We start from the raw sequence: 15,082 nt of genomic DNA on the forward strand, positions 1-15,082 counted from the left end.
TGATTGGTATAAAGGTCCTCTAAAAATATGATTTAGAAAGCTCTTGTGGACCTTCACTTTCCCATACCAAAGGTACGAATGCCATCCGTACCAATTATTAAAGCCTTCTAAATCCAGTAAATCTCTATTCTCCAGTTTTATCCAATCTTTTAACCAAAGTATGCAGGCCGCTTCATAGTAGGGCTTTTAATGTTTAATAGGTTATTGTATTTTAGTGTTTTGTTGGAAGCCACCCAGAGTGGCTGGGGAAACCCAGCCAGATGGGCGGGGTATTATTAATTATTATAGTGCTGAGAGACAAACCCCAGAGAGATGCTGCTAGTTGGTTAGCTAGGTACACCAGTGGTTTGACTTGGTGGAAGGCAGATTCCTATGTTCCTATAATAATAATATAATAGTAATTTATTATTTATACCCTGCCCATCTGGCTGGGTCTCCCCAGCCACTCTGGGTGGCTTCCAACAAAGTACTAAAATACAGTGGTCTGTTAAACATTAAAAGCTTCCCTAAACAGGGCTACCTTCAGATGTCTTTGAGTTCTTCTTCTCTTTGACATCTGGTGGGAGGGCGTTCCACAGGGCGGGTACCACCACCGAGAAGGCCCTCTGCCTGGTTCCCTGTAACCTTGCTTCTCGCAGCGAGGGAACCGCTAGAAGGCCCTCGGAGCTGTACCTCAGTGTCCGGGCAGAATGATGGAGGTGGAGATGCTCCTTCAGGTATACTGGACCGAGGCCGTTTAGGGCTTTAAAGGTCAGCACCAACACTTTGAATTGTGCTCGGAAACATCCTATGACCATGCTGCATCTGAAGCACTCATTAGTGGCGTTTGAGATGTCCGTAGAACTACTATTACAAAGGAATAGCTCAGTCGGTAGAGCATGAGACTCTTAATCTCAGGGTCCTGGGTTCAAAACCCACCTTGGGCAAAATATTCCTGCATTGCAGGGGGGTGGACTAGATGACCCATGTGGTCCCTTCCAACTCTACAGTTCTATGATTCTATGTAATAGGTCCTGCCGTGCCGATGTGGAAAGCAGAAAATTGTTGCAGCGTCTGCCCTTTCTGCTCCTTGGCCAGCTCCACACAAAGCCTTTATATCAGACCATCTGTGTCTCCCTCCAGATATTGCTGGTCTCCCATTTCCCCATTTCTGCCACAGCCTAACCCTCCCCAGAGGCCCTGTTTTCCTAGATCCCAGCTTCAGTTCCGCAACACCCTTCTAGTTCTAGTGGAGCTGAATCTGACTTGTGGGCAGCCAGCCAGTGGCCAGTTCTTCTGTCTCATTCTCTCACCCCAGAGTTCTCATGACTCCCTTGCTTACAGAGACTTCAGGTGCTAAGGAGAAAACCTAGATTGCTTTGAGCATTTTCTTTAAAAGCCCCTTTCCCCAGAGAGAGGTAAGCCCAAGCTTTTTACATAGGCTGTTATAATTCTAGAATGCCATAAGTTAGCCCGCGTGTTGCACTGCTCTCGGAGGCAGAAGCAGTAAAACCTATCCACCTGCGGCAAACCTTCAGCAATTTCTGCCGAAACCAATGATCCTTCCATTTGTACATTCCTATCGAGGTGCTTTCTGTTTCCCTGGACGCACGTGAGCCCGGGGTCATCGCAGCAACAGGCCAGCAAATAAAATGTCACGTTGATAGTAAACACAGATCCATTTGCAATACCCTCGCAGCGCACAGACCTTTTGGATAAATGGGGGGAAGTCACACTCCACCGGCGCTGCTCAAGTCTCAGGCGGTTTCTCAGCAGCTAAGCAAGAGCCGACTTTTATATATATCCTGCACTGACAACGGGATTAACTGTGTGCTACTTCAAATCCTTTCTTCCAGGACAGGGCATGTCAGATGGAGCCCCCGCCAAGAGCTACCTTCTCTGACACTGCCAACCAGGTAAATGCTATTTATTTATATATTAATTTAGAGCATCTGTGCCTCACCATTCAGCAAAAAAAAGGGGGGGCTTTCAGAGCAGTTTACATACTGTCAGTACAAGACCTACAACCCTACAACACAGAAGGAGAAAGGGACATGGAGGGCAGAGGGGAAAACAGACAAACCAAAGCTCAGCCACCAGTTTCTAAGCGTTTGTTCCCATAATGACCAGCCGCCACAACTTTGGGTCAGGGGCTTCCTGGTGGAGCTGAGCTGTGCTTCCTACTCTGCCACTGAGGTGACAGCTATGGGAGAGAAAGTTGGGTGGAGCCAGAATCTCATCCCTCTAGTCTTCTGACTTAACACTGGACATGCCCAGGTGGCCTGCGCATCTAATCCCTGCCAGTCCCTCAGTGCCTTTGCTCGTTCCTAATGGCCTGTGAGGATTACAGGGCCAAGAGAACACCCACACCCTTGATTGAAAGCATGGCATGCCCTACAGCACAATCCATGCCTCCTCAAATGTACCGTATTTTTCGCTCTATAAGACGCACCAGACCACAAGACGCACCTAGTTTTTGGAGGAGGAAAACAAGAAAAAAAAAAATCTGAATCTCAGAAGCCAGAACAGCAAGAGGGATCGCTATGCAGTGAAAGCAGCAATCCCTATTGCTGTTCTGGCTTCTGGGATAGCTGCGCAGCCTGCATTCGCTCCATAAGACGCACACACATTTTCCCTTACTTTTAGGAGGGAAAAAGTGAGTCTTATAGAGCAAAAAATACGGTACATCCCAGGTAAGTGACTTCAGGTAAGCAGCCCGCATTCTCTCCTGTGTGTGAGATAAAAGCATCTGCTTGCTTTTGGGTGTGTTTGAAGGTACCAGGGAAAGACCTGCAGGATGAAATGTGGAGGCCCATCTCTCTGGCATGGTGTAGATGAAAACACATCTGTGGCAGGCTCTGAAATGTTGCTGAAACATATCACCTCCCCAAAGTGTCCCTTGGCGTGTCTCTTTAATCTGCATCTTTGAAACAATAGTGCCATTAGGATAAGTGCATTTTTGCTGCTGAAGTGCATGGGAAGGAATTCAACCAGTTTTTGTTTCTTTACGTTTTCTCCTTTTAAAATCTTACTGTTCCCTAGAAGTTGAATTGATCCACACATATTTCTTGCGGTCCCTGTGACAATTGTCCCAATTACCACTGATTTTGTCTATTGTACTTGGTACACAGCAGTAGATAAGACAATGCACAGACTCAGCGGCTCTCCCTCGTAGGAGGACATGGAAAGATGGAGAAAGAGATGCATCTTTGTTACATCAAATTGGTCCTTTAAAGGGACACCCGTGTTTCTAATCAAAGTGCTGGAATAAATGCAAATCTCCAGCTCGCTCGCTAGTGGAATTCTCTTCAGGCTGAGCACAGCTTGAGTGGCCCAGAGTAGCAACTTGCTAAATTTGTCAGAACGCAGCTGAAGTTTTAGACAGAGGACAAAATCCCACATCTCTCTTCCCCATCTTGGGCCATTTTATGAATATAAAGTAATATTTCAAACTCTTCCTTTCTTCATTCCCCAACTCCCTGCCAACAGTCCCTTTTCTATCCTACTGAATTTGAGTCAAGAGCCTTTCCAGAATCTCATGTGTCAAAGAACCTGTGTCTGCAGGTGGGAGGAGGAAGGGGCAGAATTGTCACCCACTGCCCAGGAAAGGCCTTGTTTCCTCCTTGACTGGCCTGTGTTGAAAGCGGCTTCTCTGGCCTTGTTTGTGTGGCTCCTGCCTCTTGCTCCAAGTTCTCTCTTCCTCTCTGTTTGCCTTCCTGCTTACCTGCTCCCTCCCAGCTACCAGCTTCCCCTCCTGCTCGCCTGCAACCTTGTTCCAGTTCCTTCTCCCTTATCTGGCTCATAACTGCCTCTGTTCATGGATGGATGTGTGTGTGTGTGCACCTGTGGATCTGCCCCAGTCTTCCCTCCAGCTCTGGTCCTGTTCTTGCTGGAGTACTCATTTTGCCTCTCTAGCATGGAGCCAGCATGGTGTAGTGGTTAAGAGCGGTGAACTCGTAATCTGGTGAACCGGGTTCACTTCCCCGCTCCTCCACATGCAGCTGCTGGGTGACCTTGGGCCAGTCACACTTCTCTGAAGTCTCTCAGCCCCACTCACCTCACAGGGTGTTTGTTGTGGGGGAGGAAGGGAAAGGAGAATGTTAGCCGCTTTGAGACTCCTTAAGGGGAGTGAAATGGGACGTGGGTGGCGCTGTGGTCTAAACCACAGAGCCTAGGGCTTGCTGATTGGAAGGTTGGCGGTTCGAATCCCCATGACAGGGTGAGCTCCCATTGTTTGGTCCCTGCTCCTGCCCACCTAGCAGTTCGAAAGCACTCAAAGTGCAAGTAGATAAATAGGTACCGCTCCGGCGGGAAAGTAAACGGCGTTTCCGTGTGCTGCTCTGGTTCGCCAGAAGCGGCTTAGTCATGCTGGCCACATGACCCGGAAGCTGTCTGCGGACAAACACCGGCTCCCTTGGCCTATAGAGTGAGATGAGTGCACAACCCCAGAGTCGTCCGTGACTGGACCTAATGGTCAGGGGTACCTTTATTTTTAAGGGGAGTGAAAGGCGGGATATCAAGTCCAAACTCCACCTCCTGCTCCTCCTCTTCTTCTTCTCCTCTATGTGCTCAGGGCCACAGGGCTCCAGGGTGACATTTCTCTTATGTTGTCATCACCCATCTTCTTTCTTGGTAGTTTGGGTGGAAGCCGTGTAGGGAATGTTTTTTAAGAAGTATACTTGCCTTCTGCTACCTGTGACTAGTTCTGTGATGTTCCTTGCTGTCTCACCATTTACTCTTTGTCTCTTTCAGTGGGAAATCTACGATGCCTATGTGGAGGAGCTGCAGAAACTGGAAAAGTCGAAAGAGAAAGAGAAACAAAAGGCCCCAGTTGCAAAGAAAGAAGACAAGATGCGGGGAAGAAAACTGACGTCGCTGGAATCTCAGGTGATGTTCCTGCATATAGTGGTGATAACACACGGCAATGCTTGGTGCCTTTTATATTTTCAACATCCCTTTCCCTTCATCCTAGGTGTTTTCTCCCCTATATCATTGGTGAAATACTTGCTGCCTCTGTGTTTTTGCCCTAGTCCATGTTCTCCAGTTCCTGACTCAAATGTTTTCCTGTAAGGTTTAAAGCCATTGGGCCCCATCCCAGATCTCCACGTGTTCAGGATGTGTGACTGTTTTGTGTGCTGGTGGAACCTTGTGAGGGTCTGCAGAGGCCGGGCTAAAGGAATTGGAGATCCCCTTGGGAGTTCATCACCTGGAGGTCCTCCACAATCTGCTCCACGGCTTCTCAGGCCTGCGCCTCACAGCCCTTGGGGTTCCTGGGATCCGGCAATCTGGCCACTGCAGTTTGTGCAGGCTGGAGCTTCTGAACCAGCCCCAAGGCCAGTACCACATGGAGCACATTGCAGAAATCCAGCCTCAAGGTTGCCAACACATAGAATAAGAGAATCGTAGAGTTGGAAGGGACCCAAGGGTCATCTAGTCCAACCCCCTGCAATGCAGGAATCTCAGCTAAAGCATCCCTGACAGATGGCCATCCAACCTCTCCTTAAAGGCCTCCAAGGAAGGAGAGTCTACAACCTCCCAAGGGAGACGGTTCTGCTGTCCAACAGCTCTTACCATCAGAAAATTCTTCCTGATGTTGAGTTGGAATCTCCTATCTTGTAACTTGAAGCCATTGGTTCAAGTCCTACACTCCAGAGCAGGAGAAAACAAGCTTGCTCCCTCCTCCATGTGACAACCCTTGAGATCTTTGAAGATGGCTCTCATATCTCCTTTCCGTCTCCTCTTCTCCAGGCTAAACAGACCCAGCTCCTTCAACCATTGCTCATAAGGCTTGGCTTCCCGAGCCTTGATCCTCTTAGTTGCCCTCCTCTGCACACATGGCCTATAGTGGCCAAGCTCTCCCTGCACAGGAACAGCTGCAGTTCGCCAACCAGACGAAGCTGGTAAAAGGCACTGCTTCTGCCCATGCAGTGTGAGCAAAAAGCAATGTGGCGGATGCTTGCCCCTGATCAGGCCTGTTCCATGTGTGCATGGTTCATCACATGCTGCCTGTTTTTTGCCACCAGTGTGGTGTAGTGGTTAAGAGCGGTATACTCGTAATCTGGTGAACTGGGTTCGCTTCCCCGCTCCTCCACATGCAGCTACTTTAAGACTCCTTAGGGTAGTGATAAAGCAGGATATCAAATCCAAACTCCTCTTCTTCTTCTATGTAAATTAACAGCACAAAAGCCTGTCCTCTGGATCAGGCCAAAGGACATCTTTTCCAGTATCCTGTCTATTAGGCCTGATTCTTTTTGTCTCAGCTGTTAGAACAGTAAGAGCAGCGTGTGGCTTTGCAGCACCACAGGGAGAAGGGAGGCTAGAATCATTCTGACCAAACTCCAACACATTTGGTTGTGTGGAAACCCAGTATTTGTAGATGAACAGAAAAATTACATTGCCAGCACTGGTGTTTTTGATAAATGATCCCTACAAATACTCCATTCTAGCTGTTGCTGGAGAAGAGGTTGAATGCGCACACACATGTCCCCGTTTTCATCCCAGTTGTAGAGAGAGCAGGTGGAATCACCTGGTGCTGTGCAACAGTATTGTTTTAAATTTTCTTTATTAAATTTCTACACACACCCCTCCTCCAGATCCCAACAGTGGGCGGTCCCTCTGAGACCCCAGCCTGCTATCAACTTTGCCCCACGCTGCCCCCTCCTGCCAGGGTGTGAGAATCGCTGAGGGTTTGCAGTTACAGACAATTAGAAAATGGAAAAAGCCCATTTGGCAGCTTCTTTCTTGGGTGTGGGGCTCAATGGGACCATGTGGGCGGGGGGAAGCCTCCTTTCACACGAGGATTGGGTCTTGTGTCGGCTTCATTATTGTTGGCTCAGAAGGACGAGGCTGCCAGAAATAGATCATTAGGAGGAAATAGAATCATAGAATCCTAGAGTTGGAAGAGACCACAAGGGCCATCGAGTCCAACCCCCTGCCAAGAAGGAAACACCATCAGAGCACTCCTGACATATGGTTGTCAAGCCTCTGCTTAAAGACCTCCAAAGAAGGAGACTCCACCACACTCCTTGGCAGCAAATTCCACTGTCAAACAGCTCTTACTGTCAGGAAGTTCTTCCTAATGTTTAGGTGGAATCTTCTTTCTTGTAGTTTGGATCCATTGCTCCGTGTCCGCTTCTCTGGAGCAGCAGAAAACAACCTTTCTCCCTCCTCTATGTGACATCCTTTTATATATTTGAACATGGCTGTCATATCACCCCTTAACCTCCTCTTCTCCAGGCTAAACATGCCCAGCTCCCTTAGCCGTTCCTCATAAGATATTGCCCCCACCGGGCAATGAAGCTGGTGGCTTCATTATTGCCTTGCCTTCCACATGCTTCATTAATTCCCACTGCGAGCCTGAAATTGGCACTTGGACTGCCGATATCTGTCTCTTGCTTTTGCCTCTTGATTGTTTTCTGCTGCTAATTCTAGGAGAGCCACGGGATGGTGGTGGGTGCAGGGATGGGAGCACACATGGCTCAGAGCTCCAGGTGGTTGGGTGGAGAATATTGGCCCAGACTTCCCCCAGTGATTAAATTGGGCAGCTGTGGAAGAAAAGGGGGAGATTTCTTCTTATCTCAACAGGTTAAGGGCACCAGACTTATCTTGTGAATACACTGCCCCATGCCAGCCTTTCGTTTAGTTATTGTGGTTTCTATCTCGGGCAGAACTGAGATTGTAGTGATTGGCTGTGGCAAGCTGATGAATCCAGGACTTGAAGTGGAACTGAGGCAGATAAAGGGCTTTCGCCTTTGCACCAAATGCGCTGCAAGTGATCTGGGAGCGCCCCCAAGTGACTGGGTGTGAACAAACACTGTCAAAATGGGGGAGGAGGTTACAAAGTGGACCCCACAAAGTTATACAGCTTGTAAATACGTCCGGAATTTCCCAGACCTAGCTGGAATACTGTGTCCAGGAGGAAAATTGCTAAAAAAATGTCTGGGGAAATTCGGGCATGTGGCAGCCCATGTCGGCAGTGTCGTTTTTGGTGATGTTCTTTAAAAATAGCTCAAAAACTCTTTTTTGAGATTTTGCAAAAAAAAAAAAAAAAAAAAAAAGGTCCAAACTTTGCCCCAAACCCACCAACGCTCAATGACTTTTGTGTCCGGATTTTCACTCTTTGAAATATGGCAACCCTAGAAATAGCAATCTCAACCGCTTGAGTCAACCTCTGAAGGTGCCTTCCTGTGTCAGATAGAAGAGTCAAAGGGAGGCCCAGTTGTCATTATGGGGAATGCAAAACTTTTATAAAAGACCACACTACCTCCCCTTATCTGCAGCAGGCTCAAATTAGCCAACCCAGAGAACTGCAGTAATTAACAGTAAAAGTGCTATTGCACTTTTAGGGATGGGGGTGGCACTGTGGTCTAAACCACTGAGCCTCTTGGGCTTGCTGATCGAAAGGTTGACGGTTCGAATCCCCGCAACGGGGTGAGCTTCTGTTGCTCTGTCCCAGCTCCTGCCAACCTAGCAGTTCGAAAGCACATCAGTTCAAGTAGATAAATAGGTACCACTGTGGTGGGAAGGCAAACGGCGTTTCCGTGCGCTCTGGTTTCTGTCATGGTGTTCCGTTGCACCAGAAGCAGTTTAGTCCTGCTGGCCACATGACCCGGAAAGCTGTCTGTGGACAAACGCTGGCTCCCTCAGCCTGAAAGCGAGATGAGCGCCGCACCCCATATTCGCCTTTGACTGGACTTAACCGTCCAAGGGTCCTTTACCTTTACCTTACCATCAGCTTTCTTTGATTCTGTTAGCTATGATTTCTGCATTGCAAGGGGCTGGACTAGAGCGGTCCTCTCCAACCCTGCCGTTCTATGATTCTATGACTCTCCTGGCACTGCCTTTATAACAGAAACCAGACAGCTTTTGGATGTGAGCCAGTCCCTGCATGGGAAGCACCGAGGAGCCACAGCCAGCAGGGGCAAGGCGCGCACCGGCCAATTAGAGATGATAGATGTCATGGCTAGCTCAGCCGTAGATGAAAACTGAAATTAAGCATCCATTAAGTGCTGAGCAATCCAGCCATTTCCCGCCTGATCTCGGAGCGCAGTCTGCCCGGATGTCAGATGTGCCTTTAAACTATTCAGACTGGTCACTCAGAGGAAGGAGGCAGAGCCTCCGAGACGCTTGGGAATTAATTAGCACCAGTGAGTAACAGGCTAGCAATGGGGAGGAAGGGAGGGTTTGTTTGCTGCTGGCTGGTGGACATGGCCGTGAGAAACGGCAGAAGGACAACGGGAACAGGGAGTGCCTGCCTTTCATTGAGTCAAACCTGATTTGAAGCTTGCTAGGCAAATGCAGGGGTGCGGGTGGCGCTGTGGGTTAAACCACAGAGTCTAGGACTTGCCGATCAGAAGGTCGCGGTTCGAATCCCCACGACGGGGTGCGCTCCCGCTGCTCGGTCCCAGCGCCTGCCAACCTAGCAGTTCAAAAGCACGTCAAAGTGCAAGTAGATAAATAGGTACCGCTCCGGCAGGAAGGTAAACGGCGTTTCCGTGCTATGCTCTGGTTCGCCAGAAGCGGATTAGTCATGCTGGCCACATGACCCGGAAGCTGTACGCTGGCTCCCTCGGCCAATAAAGCGAGATGAGCGCCGCAACCCCAAAGTCAGCCATGACTGGACCTAACGGTCAGGGGTCCCTTTGCCTTTATAGGTAAAAGTAAAGGTACCCCTGCCTGTATGGGCCAGTCGTGTCCGACTCTAGGGTTGTGCGCCCATCTCACTTAAGAGGCCGGGGGCGAGCGCTGCCCGAAGACACTTCCGGGTCACGTGGCCAGCGTGACAAGCTGCATCTGGCGAGCCAGCGCAGCACACGGAAACCCCGTTTACCTTCCTGCTAGTAAGCGGTCCCTATTTATCTACTTGCACCCGAGGGTGCTTTCGAACTGCTAGGTTGGCAGGCGCTGGGACCGAGCAGCGGGAGCGCACCCCGCCACGGGGATTCGAACCGCCGACCTGACGACCAGCAAGTCCTAGGCGCTGAGGCTTTACCCACAGCGCCACCCACGTCCCTCCCTTTACCTTTACCTTTAGGCAAATGCAGGTGACACAACCTTGATGGCAGAAAGTGAGGAGAAATTAAAGAACCTTTTAATGAGGGTGAAAGAGGAGAGCGCAAAATATGGTCTGAAGCTCAACATCAAAAAAACAAAGATCATGGCCACTGGGCCCATCACCTCCTGGCAAAGAGAAGGGGAAGAAATAGAGGCAGTGAGAGATTTTACTTTCTTGGGCTCCATGATCACTGCAGATGGTGACAGCAGTCACAAAATTAAAAGACGCCTGCTCCTTGGGAGAAAAGTGATGACAAACCTAGACAGCATCTTAAAAAGCAGAGACATCACCTTGCCAACAAAAGACCCGTATAGTTAAAGCTATGGTTTTCCCAGTAGAGTCACGAAGAGTCGGACATGACTAAACGACTAAACAACAACACTAAGGCAAATGCTCCACAGCTGCGCTATGGGCCTTCCCATAGCCTCCTGGCATTAGAAACAGAGAGCTTTGTCATGTTATCTGACCACATGTTTTCTTTCTTTAAAAAAAAGCAAGCTAGCTCATTCGCACGTCCGTCAGTTATAGGATGTCTTTCCAAGGATGGCGAACCCATTTCTCTCATGAAAATAAAAAGTTTAAGGACCCCTGACAGTTAAGTCCAGTCACAGACGACTCTGGGGTTGTGGCGATCATCTCATTTTACTGGCCGAGGGAGCCGACTTTTGTCTGCAGACAGTTTTTCCAGGTCATGTGGCCAGCATGACTAAGCCGCTTCTGGCGAACCAGAGCAGTGCACGGAAATGCTGTTTACCTTCCTGCCGGAGTGGTACCTATTTATCTACTTGCACTTTGACATGCTTTTGAACTGCTAGATAGAGGAGCCCTATTCCATCATCATCATTTTATTATTTATTGCTCCAGCCACTCCTCCAACATACATAAAAATAAAATAAAACATTTAAAAGCTTCCCTAGACAGGGCTGCCTTCAGATGTATTCTAAAGGTTTTATAGCTGCTTATCTCCTTGGCTTGGGGGGGTTGCATAACTCCGTACCACCCAACATTTCTCCGATGAAAATAGGGAGGTCTAAGGAAAAGTGGGACATTTCGGAATCAAGATGGCATCTGTAAATCCAGGACTATTCTTAGAAAATAGGGACACGGAGGGTCTAGGATGGCTAGCAAGGGTGTGTCCTGCCCTGACTTTGAATCTCAGGTCTTCTCAGAAGTAGAGCAGGTGGAGCAGGCAAGGATCCATTGGATCAAAAAGAAAGCAACTAATACATGTAATAAATAATAGCAATATAGAACAATACTCCCTGCACACAGCAAACTAGCACTTCAGGATTCTTGCCTGCCCTTTCCCCTAGTCATTGACTTACTAGCTTTCTTTGGGCAGGGCACTTTTTGTGCGGCAGAGTCCTCTGCTGTACAAGACTGTGAACTGTTGCTGTCTGTGGAATTCCAGTGGGAGAAGTATCAGCCCTTCCAGAATCCTGCAGAAAACTAGATCTTTGTTCCATTTCTGGGCTGCATCACATTTCTTCTTGGGCATGTGAGCTACTTCTGTACCAAATTCCTGGAGACCCCTGCACGGGGAGTATTACTCACGACAGCAGTTTGTTTGTTTCTAGGTAATTAAAAGGCCATGAAGGAAGAGTTATATGTTGTAGGCAGCCTGCTGCTCCAAGATAAACATACAGTTTTATCGAGGATGAATATCATGGCTGGCCCAGGCCGTTTGTTTTCCTAGCTCCAGACCATTACGCAGTCATAACGGATGCTTCCATTAATGTTATTGCCATTGTATAAAATAATGCCACTAAATATCCCCAGAAGGAAGGAATTAGTGTGCTGGTAAGCTGGCTCTGCCGTTTCAGGACTTTGCTAGTCAGCAGCCGTTGCTGGGAAAATCAATTCCAAAAGGATCTTAAAAGGAGATAAATTAGGCATATCAGTTCCTCAGAAGATTCATTTCAATAAAATACAGCATAAATCACACCTGGAAACAGTGGGCAGCCCAATCAGAAGTGCTGGTGGCTTCAGCGAACCTTGCACAGGGAGCGTCTCGCTGCTGGAGAATCCTAATTATCTTAGGATATTTATTTGCTGACACACAAACTTGTAACACTCCCTTTGCGCAGTGACACAGTGCTTCTCCGAAGAATCAGGGCCCGCATAAAAACAGCTCTCTTCCTATAATCAGTTAAGTCTCTTGACTTACTGGAGGGCATTATTTATATTATTATTTCATTGCATTTAAACACCATTTCTTTCCTCCAAGGAGATCAAGGTGCTGTCCATAGTTTTTCTCTCCCCTGTTTTGTCCTCACAACAACCCTGTGAAGTAGGGCGAGGCTGAGAGCGAGGGACTGGCCCAAGATCACAGCACAGACAGCGTCCTTCGCTCGCTAAGTTTTGGGAGAAAGAATTGAGCTGTGTAAACATGACTGAGCGGAAAAAGTTAAAATTTCCAGAGGAAAATATTCTTTTGAATTATGTACCTGTCATATGGAATTTGACAACTGGACAGCGTAAATGGATTCTTTTGTGCCCTTACTATGGCCAAAAGACATATGGATACACTAGAAGGATAAATCCTTGTCCCCCTTCAGTCAATGGATTGAAAATATGACAACCCTCGCAATTTATGAACGGATTGCTTGTAGGCTATGTACAGACAAGTATAACGATATTTGGAACGTGTTTATAAAAAAAGTATATCTGGGTATGAATAACACTACAGTGGTACCTTGGGTTATAGACGGTGCAGGTTACAGACGCTTCAGGTTACCTACTCCGCTAACCCAGAAATATGACCTCAGGTTAAGAACTTTGCTTCAGGATGAGAACAAAAATCCTGCAGTGGCAGTGCAGTGGCAGCAGGAGGCCCCATTAGCTAAAGTGGTGCTTCAGGTTAAGAACAGCTTCAGGTTAAGAACGGACCTCCAGAACCAATTAAGTTATTAACCTGAGGTACCGCTGTATCTATGTATTTGGATAATAATAACATTGATATACCTATATACGCGGGTGGTGCTGTGGGTCAAACCACTAAGCCTAGGACTTGCCGATCAGAAGGTTGGCGGTTCGAATCCCCGCGATGGGATGAGCTCCCGTTGATCGGTCCCAGCTCCTGCCAGCCTAGCAGTTCAAAAGCACATCAAAGTGCAAGTAGATAAATAGGTACCGCTCTGGCGGGAAGGTAAACGGCATTTCCGTGCGCTGCTCTGGTTCGCCAGAAGCAGCTTAGTCATGCTGGCCACATGACCTGGAATCTGTACACCGGCTCCCTCGGCCAATAAAGCGAGATGAGCGCCACAACCCCAGAGTCAGTCACGACTGGACCTAATGGTCAGGGATCCCTTTACTTTTACCTATATACTAGACAGGCATACAGTGGTGCCTCGCAAGACGAAAAGAATCCGTTCTGCGATTCTCTTCGTCTAGCGGTTTTTTCGTCTTGCGAAACAAGCCCATTGACGGCTTAGCGGATTAGCACTATTAGCGGCTTAGCGGCTTAGAAAGGGGGGGGGAGGGAAAAAAAGTCGGAAAAACTCGCAAGACATTTTCGTCTTGCGAAGCAAGCCCATAGGAAATTCGTTTTGCGAAGCACCTCCAAAACGGAAAACCCTTTCGTCTAGTGGGTTTTTCGTCTTGCGAGGCATTCATCTTGCGGGGCACCACTGTATATGGAACTGTAGTTGTTTGCATATATAACACTATAATATACCTTCCCCCTTTAATTTCTTTTTTATTTCTATTTTATTTTGTTCAACTGAAATATTTATTAATAAAAAGTGATTTAAAAAACCACAGCACAGACAGTTCAGTGTGGGTGAATCTTCTCAAGTTGAGGAGCCCAGCAGAGTTGAGTTCCAAAAGCACAGTCAGGGACAGAGTAGAGCAGGCTTCCTCAAACTCGGCCCTCCAGATGTTTTTGACCTACAACTCCCATGATCCCTATCTAGCAGGACCAGTGGTCAGGGATGATGGGAATTGTAGTCTCAAAACATCTGGAGGGCCGAGGTTGAGGAAGCCTGGAGTAGAGTATAGATGATGATTCTGATACTCTTGCAACTTTTTCAGTTGGCATCCGCACATCTTGAAAGACAATGGAAGAGTGCGCCTTCAAGGATGAAGTCAAACCTTTGGAGAGTTATAGCACTTGCTGTGACTGTAGAGACTGATAGCGGAGCAATGTTGAGCATTTTCAGCTCACGGTCCATGATGGTTGGACAGCCTAGGATACAAGGTCCTGACATTCCAGCTTGCTAGGTGCCAGAGGGTTTGTTTTTTGCCTGGTGCAGTAGTTTGGTCCGCTTGTCGAGTGATACGCTGAGCTAAATTTTAATTGATTAATGAGTTTTGATATTTTGATTTCAAGCTTCCACAAGGGTAAAAATAATCTGGAGCAGGCATATATTCTTACTTTTTGATTATGCATGTCTATATTTCATGGCAAGCATCATCTTAGAAGAGGCATTCATCTTTGAAATATTTGCCCTAGGATCATTTGGTATTAGGCACACATACTTCAATAAATTATAACAGGTTAGGGAGCTCCACTAAGGCTGCAGTCCTAACCTCCCTTACCTCCTGGGAGTAAGGCCCATTGATTTAAATAAGGTTTACTTCTGTGTAGGATTAGGATTGTACTGCAAGTCCGTGGCTTCTCTGGGCAATTCTAATTCCACAAAAAGAACCCCAGCAGATGTTAAATGTGATAGGTTTCTAGACAGCAGCTGAGGCTGTCAGTCTAGTCTCGGAAGTGTCGTGGACGACTGTCTGCCAAGGGTTAGTTTGACAAGACTACAGAATTACTTCTTATGGCTAAGATGCCTGCAGAGATCAAAGCCATCTGAACTTTAAAATGCGACATTCTTGAAAAAATGGTTTCCACTGATGAATTATGGAGCCTCGAAGACAGAAATATGGAGACAAACCAAGAAGATTATGCTTCAGGTTTTTTCCAGTATTGCTCCCAGTAGTGCTTAATCGTATAGAAGTCATAGTTTATGGAAGTTTGTACAAGCGCAAAGTTATCTCTGTTGCTCCAGCTTCAAGATATAACACAGACGCCCAGCTTAGGAACAGACTCACAGA

General features: G+C 47.6%; 1 protein-coding gene across 1 annotated transcript in view; it reads left to right on the forward strand.

Annotated features, from left to right (window-relative positions):
* The window catches only part of DNAI1 (dynein axonemal intermediate chain 1), a 157,034-nt gene that overhangs the window by 28,354 nt on the left and 113,598 nt on the right, over nucleotides 1-15,082 (forward strand). The window contains exons 8-9 of the mRNA XM_081881464.1: nucleotides 1,836-1,895; nucleotides 4,732-4,866. Of these exons, the coding sequence (XP_081737590.1) occupies nucleotides 1,836-1,895; nucleotides 4,732-4,866 (195 nt within the window). The remainder of the gene's footprint in view (nucleotides 1-1,835; nucleotides 1,896-4,731; nucleotides 4,867-15,082) is intronic.

The sequence above is a fragment of the Podarcis erhardii genome, assembly GCF_964252035.2.
Source record: "Podarcis erhardii genome assembly, chromosome: 11".
NCBI classification, from domain to species: Eukaryota; Metazoa; Chordata; class Lepidosauria; order Squamata; family Lacertidae; genus Podarcis; species Podarcis erhardii.